Raw genomic sequence first — 13,623 nt, 5'->3', positions numbered from 1 at the left:
CATTCTTTTTAAATACAATAATTGCAATTTATAATTTTTTATAGAAAGTATTGTGTATACAGATATCCTAGGATATGGGAAAAAATACTTGAACTATGTATCCAACCCTTTAATTAAGAACAGCCCACGTTTTAATATTTTTAAAATTATTTTGTCATAGTTTATTTACCAGAATGAATGTTAATGTTATACAAATCGTTATATAGGTCATTCCACCAGGTGTTCTCAGGTTGAAATAAACATGGAAAATGACTTAAATGAAAGAGTAAGATTTATACGCAATTATCTTAAGAATGTTGCGGTACAGTTTTTACAAAAAGGTTATTGCTACGAGTTAATGTAATTAAACTCTGGCATAACAATTTTTTATCCATAAACAGGGGCGGATACAGGATTTGTGGTTAGGGGGGGCGTGGATAAATTTGTTGAGGCAAGGGGTCTGGGGGACGCCTTAAGGCTCCTGGGTTTTCGTGTATTTTAGAGTAAAACCAGGCACAATAATAGTGCATATTTTCAATTATTTTTGTTAAAAGTACATAGCATATAGGTGGGGACCCAGGGGGCGAAGCCCCCGGAAGCTCTTGGGTTTTCGTGTATTTTAGAGTAAAACCAGGCACAATAATAGTGCATATTTTTCAATTATTTTTGTTAAAAGTATATAGCATATAGGTCCGGATGTTTGAATAATAAATGTATTGAATGTTTCTCAATTCTCATTGTATTGTAACACATGCCACTATATAATTAACGATTTAATTACTTATTACTTACTAATAGTGGTATTGGTTATAGTGATGTACCAAAGTATGACGTGTTTAATCTAGTCATGTCATACTTTGAATGGTGGGGGCCCAGGGGGCGCAGCCCCCGGAAGCTCCTGGATTTTTGAAAATTTTAGGGGGGGGCGTGCGCCCCCCACGTCCCCCCTTAAATCCGCCAGTGATAAATTAAATTTTTTTAAGTTTCCCTCCATAGAAATGGCGTAAAATTCGTATAAGTAAATAAACTTGTGTATATTACAGATTAACAACTAAGTAATCCCCAGTGCTTTTTTTCAGTAGTAGTAAAGTTTATTTTTATCGGTCAAGACTTTTATTACCATAATCCTACTTTTTAAAAAGAAGTTTACCTTGACATCCTCAAAAATTGTAAGTGAAAGACGCGAATCTTTCGGATATGCCCTTAAAACGAAGGTCTCCTGTCACAGTATGCGCTAGCATGAAAAAGAACCCTCGCTGCTCAATGGCCCTCAGTGCCGAGTACAAGTCTAATTTTAAGGTATGTCACTAGTGAAATTTGTTAAATCAAGGATTTTTTGAGAAGTATATATTTTATATAAGTACTCATATAGTGTAACTCAAATCGCAGGGAAAATAAGGGGTCAGTGTGCATCTTACTGATCTACGGTACAATTAAGTTGACCTTTTTGCACTTAAATTTAAAATCTTTTGTTAATTACTTTAACCTTTATCATATTTTATCAGATGTAACCATGGCAATAAATATAATTTTATTTTACGCAAAATAGTTTGACTAATATTTATCATTGAAAAAATCTTGCAAATTAATGCGAGTTAATTATTGTGTGACCTTTTTGCACTAAAAAGTAACATATTTGGGGCATTAAAAAACTAAATAGGCAATAAAACATTTTCTTAAATCAAGCTTTTTACGACTTAAGTGCTGATCAGTCACAAGTATCGAGTACTTTAAAATAATGAAAGAAAAAGTTGGGATCAGTGATGTTAATTTTGAAATATTGGTCAAAATATGTGATTTTCAGGCGAAAAATGATGTAAATTTTATCTTGACTTTTTTGACATATCTTTATTTTTTGGCAAAGTTTGTTCAAGGAAGATGTAAAACTTGTTCTAAATATATAAGATATGACCTATATTAAATATTCCTAGCAATATCATAACGGAAATAATTCTCCGAGTAAAAGTATGTGAGGCTAAATTCCAGGATATTAAACTTAATAAATGTGCAGATTTGCAGAATTATCTGCTTAATATCCTTCCACCACAAGAAATAGTCCCTCATAAATCTTGTTTCTTTATAGCTTTTTGAGCAGTTTTTTCGTTGAATATTAAAACATATACATTGTTAAATTAAAATATGTTATAAAAATTGAATTTTAATGAATAGTTTTGAAGCGAGAGGTTCTGCGTGAACTTTTCTAAAAAGCTGACGAGTTACATATCTTAAGGCCCTTTGAACACCGGTATACGATGATTAAAAATTAGAGGAGTAAAAATTCTCGAATGGGACGTTAAACAATATGCAATCAATCATTTTTTTCAGTTAAATTTTATCCTCTAAACTTTGATTAAAATTATTTATTCAACAAAAGCAAAACCTAATTGAGTGCGTTTGTTATATAATCATTTTAACAAATAGAAGTAGGTATCTGAACATTGATTTATTTTGCTGATTCAATTAATTAATATTAGATGGGAAACAGTTCAAAAATACCCGAGGGTGGGTATTCCTTTATCAGAATGGTCTTTTACAATATATTTATTTCGATAATGCATTTTCATTATAAAGAACACCCTTTTTGTTGCAATATGCTAAAACCAGCCCCATTTGTTATTTTATGAACTTTTTAATGCTGAAAAACCCTTCCTGAAAACGAAAGGACCCCCCTTGGGTTTAAGTGAATTAGACTATTGCCACTATTGTGCCATATTTCCATCCCAATATATACATAATATTTTTTTTTAATGCAACATTAGCATGAAGACAAGCAGAAACTTTTCTATTTTAACATGCAAAATAAGCATATTTACAGGCAAGGTATGATCTCTTCATAGAATCTAATTTTAATGTTGTTAATCTTAGTAATGTCAGTATTTGACATCATACAAGCAAGATGCAACATGGTTTTGTTGACATACAACGTACTTATGTCAACATGCAAAATAATTTTGTACGCATGCAACATATTATATATCACAAAGCAAGACAATTATGTTAACATGCATATAAATACTGTGAGAAGGTTATGTGTTTTTATCACTTTTATTTCATGCAAATTTATAGATAAATCTTTTGAAGAAAATGTTACCGAATGATTTTGACATTCAAACATATTTGAATAACAAGTTGTGAATCACAAACATAATTATTGATTAAAATTGCAAATGAAAAACATGATCACAACATTCCGTGATCTAACACAAAAAAACTTACTCGATAAAAATCTGTGAATTCGACATAACACACGGTTCCATGAAAATTCCAGAGGTGGAATAGATGCCTAGGAAGAGTAAGCATCCCTTATTTATTCCCTGTTGACCTGTCATCAGCGCCGTAAGCCCTATGTAAATGGTCAGGAGGAGGGAGCACTCTGAATTCGAATTTAGTATAAACAAAAACCTAAGAATTTGTATAAAAAAACGTCATTCACATCTACTGAACAATAAAAGGTAAATTCTTAATAAAATCATTATAATGACTACAGACTTTACTAAATTCTGACTTATAGGAGAAAGCTGTTAAAATCCTTGTGACGGCAACTTATCTGTCAGTATTAATGTATATACTGTGATTTCATCAATATTCTTTGAGCACCAATTTTCAAGGAATTCGTTGTTGAGCAGATCCACGAAATTAAATTTTCATTGAATTGAGAAATATGTTTTTCATTTGTGTAGACTATGCTTTTACAAAATTACGTATCCTCGAAAATGTCAGTTTTACAAAATCCACGAAAATTGATGAATCTACAGTAGTAGATAAAATGCAGTATTTCATTGCAAAGCTAATACAAATTAATGACAGGATGAATGTGAGGAATATTCAGACAATTTATCAATGTTACAAAATAATCCCGCAATGGCCGTTTATTTGCATGAACTATGAAGATAATAAAAAGGAACATATCGTACATTACATGTATATATCAGGAGTCGAAAGACTAAAAGCATAGATATAATTTGATAAATCGAATACCTACCATCGATTACAATAAATAAATACTACATATATGTCGGCGTTAGATTTATTATTTCCTCAATTTATTTATTTGTTTACACAATGAATGATATAATATAGACATTTATTATAGTCGTCACAAGGGTTTTAAATCGTCTAAAACTGATATTTAAAAAATGATAATACGTTATGTCATACCCTGGCATATGTCTTTAACCTATGCCAATCATGAAACATAACAATGTTATAATTGTTAAATAAAGACAATTATTATTACATATTTATCAAAAAGAATTATTGTTATGATTATGCTAAATGTTTCCTACTCGACTTATTCTTAATGGTGTCACGGCTATCATAAACCAAACGTTGTGGTTTTTACATGTATATAAATACACAAACAACAACAATGTGCTATAAGATCACAATTCTTAACCTTTCCTTTTTACAGTTTCTAACCAGTTCCTTATTCAATGCAGGATTGAATGAACGTTTTCAGAATGAACTCATACTTTGTGGTTGTGCTGTTGTGTTTGTGCTATTCATCTCTAGTAACTGCCGAAACCAATGACAGAAATGGAATCAAAATCCCACACTGGACAGAAGGTTAGACATCTACAACTAAAGAAAACGTGAATTTTCCGCTATTTTCTTGTAAAGGGTTGGTTAAAAAGTCATTATCTTTTGCATTTATATACATGCATGTTTTTAAGTAAAATTTTGTATAATATTCAAATATAAATACTGAAAGGAAAAAGAAACGCAGGGTAGCATAATGTTCGAAAAAATTTTGACCACATGACCGAAAATTACGAAAATTGGTCAGAAGATAAATTTAGTTACTGTGCACCAAAATCAGTATTCAGAATTACTCAACCGTGAAATTTATGACGTCACGTAGGGAAAACGCTTGCAAATTGATAACGACAAGTTTGTCAACAAATCTTGTTGCATTATTTGATGCATATGAGGTATGCACATGGCTTTTCAATATTAAGAGACATTATGAATTTCTTGCGATCTTGGCACAGTTTACGGAAGCTCAATAGAAAATTGCCTAAAGGTTTACTAAGCAGTTTCTTGTAAATTTTTCCCTATAAAACTTGTTACCCGTTGTCAGAGAGGGTCTGGAATGGTTTTCAATCAACCGTGACGATAACATTAACGCGAAACAGAGGCATGTTACGAGCGAGTTATTCGTCCTGCCATCTCTTAAATCGCCACCTTACTACCACAAAAACAGCCATTTATACAGTAAACGATTATAATCATTACATTCATAAGAAATTTGAAAGAAAACAATTCCGCAATTTGGTTTTTTGAGCCAGTCAACTTACTGTTGTATTCCTCTCACTGGCGCATGCGCGGGCCGTTTGGCTTATTTTTTTGCGTTGTTACTCATGCCAAAATTAGCCATGGTTTGAAAGATAAACACTCTCTGGAAATTCCATGCAAAGGAGAAATAAGGCTCTGATAGATGCTCGGGAGAGGCATTGAAGATAATGAGAGATTTCGATTTTCACTTTTGGGGGGTATCGTCATTTGAGCTTCAATATAACTCCTGAATTATCAGACAAAATCAAATGGGAATTTGGTTATATCTTTTTGAAAGATGGTTTTAAATGTTAGGTAGAAAAACTAAAACATATTTTAAGAAAAACAAATTTAATTCACCTCAAAAGTTTACTCTGCGTTTCTTTTTCCTTTCAGTATATTATAAATAGAAAGATTAAAAAGTAAACTGAGAAATAAAGTTGATTGAAACATGATCAGATCTATTGATCTAGTGCCTTCGTTTTTCCCTATATATTTTCTAAATTATCTGAGACTAATATTATGCAGTCAATCGAATAAGATGAGATAATATTTACAAACATCAAGTAAATTTACAAGAAACATTAGCTGTGATGATCTTTTTTCCGATAACAAAGTAATATTATATAAAATACAATGATCATACAGAGTAGACAAGTAACAGAATTTAAAATATTACACTACTGAAAGGTGCATGGACACTGATTGGAAGTTAATATTTTCTGTATATTATAATATTACGACTTATATATTTCAATACCATTTCACACAGAAATAATTAAAAATCTTATTTTATCTAAAAGTTATTAAAACTTCAAATTTTTTGGGTGGGTTTGATTGACACATTCTTGCACTCTCACAAATTTTACTTTTATTCTTAATACTTAGGAAAAGTGGCGATCTTGTTGTGTATTGATGAAAAATATTAAACTTTAATCCAGAAAAATAATTGTATTCAGAGTAAAAATGTTAGAAAGCAAAACTCCTTCAGAAGTTTCGTCATTCCGAGCTAAGTATTGTGTACAGAGTTTAGCAAATTGATCGCACCCGTGAAACATACACAGTTTTTTGTAAACAGGACACGAGCTCTGTTATTGTTGATGTTTACGATTCACCGGGTGCGTTCAACCGTTAAAGTCCGCTCACCACAACTGCACGGACTAACAATATATTGTGTGTATGTTTTGCATTCGAACTTTTCTACTCTGAATTTTCTAGATTATGGTTTTAACATTTTTCATATATACACAACAAGATCGCCACTTTTCCTAAGTATTAAGAATAAAATTAAAATTTGTGAAAGTGCAAGGATGTGTCAATTTAACCCGTCTAAAAATTTGAAAACTTTTAGATGAAATAAGATTTTTAATTTCTTTCTGTGTAAAATGCTATTTAAATATATAAGTCGTAATATTATACAGAAAATATTAACTTCAAATCTGTGTCCATGCACCTTGAAATATTAATCTTATTTTGTTTTTGTATCATTTTATTGCTGTGTTCGACTACTCCAATTCAAATGATAATAGGGAAAAGTTAAAATTTAAATTATAATTATATAAAGCATAGAAATATAGGCCAAAATTATGCAGTAATGTGTTTTCTGTATTTATTAGTGTGTCCATTAGCTGCACATCCAGATCCTAACCGCTTTATTCAGTACAAACCTGACAGAGAACCAGTTGAGAAGAAGTGTGACGAAGGTCTAATATTCAGTTACGAACAGTGTTCCTGTATTTGGGGCCCTCCTCCAGGTAACGTTATATGTGATCGTCTTGTACAGTCACTGTTGTTTTGAATTAATCCTGAAAATAAAATTTGAGTCAGAAGGTGCCTTTAAATGGTCTGTTAAATATTTTTTAATGGAAGAGTCACATTTTTAAGAAGTGAAATTGTATGGAATTGTCTGACAATTTTCAAAAACCTTTTTTTAAAATCATATTAAAAAAGAGTCTGATCAATTAAATACATATTTTTACTTCCAATGCAATGAATATAATTTTTTACTTCCTTAAAAACATGGTTTCATTACTAAGATTTTGAAAATATCAAGAAATCTTTAACATTAACATAAAAAAATACAAAAGAAACAGTTCTACAGATAATCAGTAATATAAATATACTTTTCATCAAATTGAACACTCTTGGTCAGGATCTTCCGAAAATAATGTTTTAAAAGTATGTGCTAATCTGCCATCTACTCATTTTTATGTACTTTTTAACTAAGGAATCCTTAATGTTTTGTATTTCTACTAAGTAAAGTCTTAATTTGATAAGCATCCTTAAAGCTTTGGCCTCCATCAATTATGTCTATTTTAGGGTGTTTTGTACAATTATCAAATCCTTTTTTACCTACTATATACTTTTCAGGTTCTGGTAAGCGGCACAGAGCTTTGGCTGACTTTAGATTTATATATATTTTTCAGATTGTGATAAGCAACCCTCATAGCTATGGTTGACGTATTATTTACTTTTTTAGGTTGTGAGATGCGGCTCTCAGAGCTATGGTTGACCTAGTATTTACTTTTATAGGTTGTGATAAGCGGCCCTCAGAGCTATGGTTGACCTATTATTTACTTTTTTACGTTGTGAGAAACGGCCTTCAGAGCTTTGGTTGACCTATTACATATTTTTTAGATTGTGATAAGCGGCCCTCAGAGCAGCTTTGGTTGACCTATTATATACTTTTCAGGTTGTTATAAACGACCCTCATGGCTTACTACCTCTTATTGACTTATTATGTACTTTTCATATTGTTATTAGCGGCCCTCGAGGCTTGGTATCATTTATTGACCTATTACATACGTTTTCAGATTGTGATAAGCGGCCTTCGCGGCTTGGTATTACTTATTATGAGCAGAACTCCAATAACTACTGGCTAACAATGGTCTGTGCCATGGGGACAGCGTTCAGCCCCTCTACTTGTGATTGCTCAGTCCATCTTAGACTTAATCATATCAACAATAATCCATTTGGGCAGCCAGTAAGTAGCGATAAAAATCGATTGATTGATCGATTGTATTTTGTTTAACGTCCCCCTCGAGAATTTTACGCTCATATGGAGACACCACCACTAGCCGGTGGAGAGCTGCAAATTTTACACTATACTTGGCGCTTAGGGCCATTGAGCAGGGAGGGATATTTTTCGTGGCAGCACATTCTGCTACACGGGACCTCGGTCTATACGGTCTTATCCGAGGGACCGGTCTCCACGTCCCACAGTGGGATTCGAGCCCGCGACGTAAGGATCAACTCCTTACTTCGCGACTCTAGATGAGACGCTCTAACCACTGCGCCACCCGGGCGACGATTAAAATCGAGACTACATAAAAATGCATTGCTAACTCGACGTAGAACTATATACAATCGATCAATCTATAAAAGTATACCTTTCTCATTTTTAAATACCATATGAAAGTATTTGCCGAATTCTGCAGATGTTTTCTTATGAGTTTTGTTGCAGTCATTGTTAATCATTCTGTTTGACATTTTCCCATTCACATATGAATTGTCTTCTAATAACTGTTGCAAAGGTGATATTGATATTGTTTTATGAATTGATTTGACCCTTTGATTTTCAAATGGTAAAAAGTAATTAAAAAACTTATAAGTCAGTTACTTTTGCAGACAACTCACAGGAACCAATGCTTTCTTCGATTCTTCAGGAAGTGTTTGCTGAAAATGATTTTTCATTTTTCTTTTGTAATGAATAAGCTAGTGCGTGTATGATATATGAGACTTTATACATTGAAATTAACAATAAAAGTTTTCTTAAGAAAGACTTTGATGAAAAACGTATTAAATGTTAAATCATGAAATTCCGACATGCGTCACACTATGTAATTGTTTTGGTTCATTCAACTTTGTTGTGAAAGACATCATTGAACGAATTTTCTCCATCATTTATACTTCTTTCACCATGCCAACAATCAGGATTTCATACTATCTAAAAGTTATCCCACTGCTGTCCATAAATATTGTTTACATCTTCTTGCTTTGATTTCCATGGTAATCTATAGTGGTAAGGTGTTTCGAAGCCCAGTTTTAAATTGATTTTCGCTCATCACAATGTATTTAAAGTTACTGGCTATTACTTCTCCTAACGTCTTGCATTAGACGTGAGAGTCTTTTCTGTTGAGACGTAAAATATGTCCTGTGTCACGATTATCATTTGTATGAAAAAAAAAACCTTCCTCCCCAGTTGCCCTAAGTGCCAAGTAAGCGTTTTTTAAAATTTGAAGCTTTTCGAAAGTATAAGTTGACATCTTTCACATCTTTAAGTGAGTTGAACATACATGTAAAACTACGTAGAATCAATCAATTATCTACAATTATATATTTTCTTCACTTGCAATTAGAATTGTTTCAATAGAAACTTCGCAAATTTGTTTTGCTAACATAAATACCAAGGTACTAGTACTTTTTGTTTGTTTTTTGCTTTTATTTTATTTATTTATTTAATTTTTTAGCTTATTTTTTTAAAATAAGAAAAAATGAAATAATGGTAATGTCACTACAGCACTAACGATGACGTAACGTTTTGTTGCTTTTTCCTTTCAGACAACAAGATAGAACAACAAGGACGCGTTCATTGGATAAATGATCAATGTTTGATTGCTAGTGAAATCATTATCATGACAGAATGCATTAAATCCAAAATTTTCATTTTGGGTGAGACTCTATGTTGGTCCTACTCTTGATTTATTACAGCAATTGATTGTATCTTTGCAAAGAATAATCTAGAGAATTTCTCCGAAATGAAATTATAGAAGTTGTATTGTATCAAAACGTTTCATGTTGTATTAATGATGTATATATTTGTAAAGCATTGTAATAAAATTAAACTTTGAAAAAAATGTATATAAACGTCAGTGCCTCTGTGTTTAAAATATATTTTACAGAAATTTAATATCTTTATTTTCTTAATGGACACTTCTGCCTGTTTGTAAAATAGAATAGGATTTTACTATATGCTTAATAAATTGTATTAGAAATGTATTTGCTTTTCTTTGAGATAATTGTATCGAAAACCTCGAAAAGAACTCGGTTTCAGTTTTATTTGTCACACTTTTTTATACAGTAAAAAAAGTCGATGAATGATTTCTTTTCATCCAATTAGGCAGTAGATTTTGCCCTATAGATTTGTTATTATTACGACTTATAGCTGAGATTCAAAACGGAGATATGATTTTTGCTATGGAAAAATAATTAAGAATCCAAAATTTATTCTGTTATTTGTTTGAAAACTCAGTTATTTTGCAGGTAACTGTATACTAAAGTTTATCGTCAATATTTTTCGGGGAAGCTTTGATATCAATTTTACTGTATTTTCTTATTGCCTGACGTCACGGCGTCAGGCACTACTAAGGATCAATATTTCCTAGGTGCGAAGCTATGAGGTCACAGTTAGCCAGCAAAATTTTTTGAGCATGCTGATTATCATCGGATTTTGTTACACGCGTTTCAGCAATAACAGTAAGCAGAAAAATACGAAAGCCCAGAAGGCTCATTCGAGATTCGAGTTTCCAAATACGAGATTCGAAATTCGAGATTCAAAATTCGAAATTCGAGATTCAAAATTCGAGTTTCGAGATTCAAGATCCAAACGAACCAATCAAAAGCGGGTTCAACATTTGATTATTTCCCTTTATTATGTTTTTACTATCAAGAAATAGTTCAATATAATTATATCAAATGGGTCATTTGATTAAATTACAATGCAAGAAAAAGTGTTATATATATTAGAGGGAAATTTAAATAATTAATGGAATTTTGATCAGCAAAAAATATTTTTATTTATATTATAGATTCTTAAATATTAAATAGATTTCATATATCAGGAGTATATATATTTTTGAATTGTCTAATAAACTTAATTTTTATGCATTTCCTGTGTTAGGAAAACCACAGGTACTTGTGAAAGGTACCACCCCCTCCCCCCTCGATATTCAACCCTAGGGCTTATTGGACATTTTTTTCACAAGTTTTATTTATTAAACTTATTCATCATGTATACAATAACAAAAAATTGTAAAATCCCCAGAATAATCGTTCAACACCCCCCACCCCCAAATACCAACTATACATTATAAGAGAAGGATATGCCACTCCAGTCTGTTTACGTTGTACCCCCACTGGTGTTAAATGCATTTATTTTGTTTTAACTTTATATGTCGATTCACACTGTCTCTACATATACAATGTATTTCCTGGGGCGGATCCAGGAATTGAAGTTAGGGGGCGCCAGATTCAGGCAGGGGGTCTGGGTGCCGCCTTGAGGCCCCCAGTGGGTCCAGGGTAAAGCCCTGGTGGGGGCCCAGGGGGCGAAGGCCCCGGAAGCTCTTGGATTCTAGAGGTTTTGTAGGGTAAAAATGAGGTCTACCGAGTAGACATTTAAAACATTTTCTCGACAAACTATGTTTTATGCTAACTTGGACAATTTTAAGGGGGCGCGCGCCGGGTGCGCGCCCCCCCCTTAAATCTGCCACTGATTTCTGTCTTAGTCCATGCTATCGGACTTCTGCATCACGTAAAATCCCACATTTCTTCCGTAAACAGCTTTCTTTCTTGTAAAGTGGGGTAATAAATAGTGTTTTTTTGTTTTGTTTTTTTTTTTGGTTGAGCGATTATTCTGGGGGTTTTATGCCAGATTGTAAGGCTACACATAACAGAGAAATAAGCCCCGGGGTTCAATCCACGGGGGGGGGTCTTGTCCACACGTACCTGTGTTTTTCTAAAAATTAAGACAAGAAACATGTATTGACGTAAGCGTCAAAAATCGGCCGCAAACCAATTAATGTTCCTTTTATGAAGCAACTAAAGACTATGGTGATCTGTTTTTGAAATATCTTATATTTATCTTTTAATATATATCCTCGTGATATTAAAAGCTTGTGCTCTACATTGCATGATTTTCTTAATTATATAATGCATGTTCAGTATTAACCCCTGGTACTCTGCGTCAACAACTTTTGAACCGTGGGCCTGTATGGCATTTACATTAAAAGTTTAAAACTAAAATTAAACATGCAGTGTAGTTTAATTTAATAAAAATGCAGCAAATATGTTGGTATCCTTGCTCTCTCTTAGAGGAAAAATCTAAACTCCCTCTAGATCCGCCACTTCATTTCTTCTCTTTGAGTTGTAGCGGGAAAATTCTTGGCACATTGTAAAACGTGCATTATCCTCGTCTGCTAAGGGCCAAATCTTGTAATATTTTGTAGCCTGCTAAGTCTTTTAATGAATTTACATTTAACCATATTTTTCAAAATGTTTATATGTGTACATATGTACACGTCATTTTAAAATAAATACGTACAACAAATCCCGTTTGAATAGAGAAAGTAAAATTGTGTAATATACATAACGCGGTCTTTGATTTAGACTACGCCCAACACATGTCTTAATTTTCTCCGCACTTCAAACATACCTAAATTTCTAAGTCAGTATTGGATGAATTATTTATCTCATTCTTCATAAGAATTTTTTTAATTTTATGTTTATTGTGCGTTTTTCTTTAACCTTAAGACCGTCTTTTTAATATACTATTATATTAATGTTAAACATTTTTTATTTAAATTGTTTTAAGAAACGCACAGCGACTTCGAACTTTCAAATCATATAACCGACCATCTCCTGGCGGCCGGTAATTTGTCATCAATACAAAAATATAATTATATACCCCTGATATATGTAATCTATTTAATATTTAAGAATCTATAATATAAATTGAAATATTCATTGCGGATCAAAAATCCATTAATTATTTGAATTTCCCTCTAATATATATAACACTTTTTCTTGCATTGTAATTTAATCAAATGACCCATTTGATATAATTATATTAAATCATTTCTTGATAGTAAAACCATAATAAAGGGAAATAATCATATGTTGAACCCGCTTTTGATTGGTTCGTTTGGATCTTGAATCTCGAAACTCGAATTTTGAATCTCGAATTTCGAATTTTGAATCTCGAATTTCGAATCTCGTATTTGGAAACTCGAATCTCGAATGAGCCTTCTGGGCTTTCGTAGAAAAATAACCATATTGCTGATACAATACATTGAAGTATTTATTTCCTTTAGCTTTTTGCTAGCAGTTATTTATTTCATGCGAGTTCTTATACGGACATGTCCGTTTGACCTTTTTTCTGCGTTACTCTACTACTGGATTAGTCCATTTGTCTTCTATATAAGGGGTGACACAATCATTTCGCGCCAAAATGTCACGTGTACGTGTTTGCGCCCTTTTCCTGGACTATTCTATTGAATGGAAATGAAAACTGCATGAATGATACATGTATAAAATATGTTCTTTTTTGTCGGAATCATGGTCGAGCTTAATTTGGAAAAAAAACCATATCGGTGA

General features: G+C 32.3%; 1 protein-coding gene across 1 annotated transcript; it reads left to right on the top strand.

Moving 5' to 3' along the window:
- The first annotated feature begins 4,409 nt into the window (after nt 1-4,409).
- Nucleotides 4,410-10,186, top strand: LOC134268598 (uncharacterized). The gene is made up of 4 exons (XM_062750861.1): nt 4,410-4,545; nt 6,870-7,007; nt 8,067-8,236; nt 9,814-10,186. The coding sequence occupies exons 1-4, from the start codon at nt 4,425-4,427 to the stop codon at nt 9,823-9,825; spliced, it is 441 nt and encodes a 146-aa protein (XP_062606845.1). The 5' UTR covers nt 4,410-4,424; the 3' UTR covers nt 9,826-10,186.
- The last annotated feature ends 3,437 nt before the right edge of the window (nt 10,187-13,623 follow it).

Source organism: Saccostrea cucullata, unplaced genomic scaffold, assembly GCF_032062105.1.
Source record: "Saccostrea cucullata isolate Sc308-1 unplaced genomic scaffold, CSIRO_AGI_Scuc_v1 ctg1640, whole genome shotgun sequence".
Taxonomy (NCBI): domain Eukaryota; kingdom Metazoa; phylum Mollusca; class Bivalvia; order Ostreida; family Ostreidae; genus Saccostrea; species Saccostrea cuccullata.
This window is presented reverse-complemented; position numbering and strand designations above follow the sequence as displayed.

Coding starts and splice junctions, on each gene's coding strand:
- LOC134268598 (XM_062750861.1), top strand. CDS start 4,425: ATGAACGTTTTCAGAATGAACTCATACTTTGTGGTTGTGCTGTTGTGT. Junction 4,546..6,869: donor AATCCCACACTGGACAGAAG/GTTAGACATCTA, acceptor TGTATTTATTAG/TGTGTCCATTAGCTGCACAT. Junction 7,008..8,066: donor TATTTGGGGCCCTCCTCCAG/GTAACGTTATAT, acceptor ATACGTTTTCAG/ATTGTGATAAGCGGCCTTCG.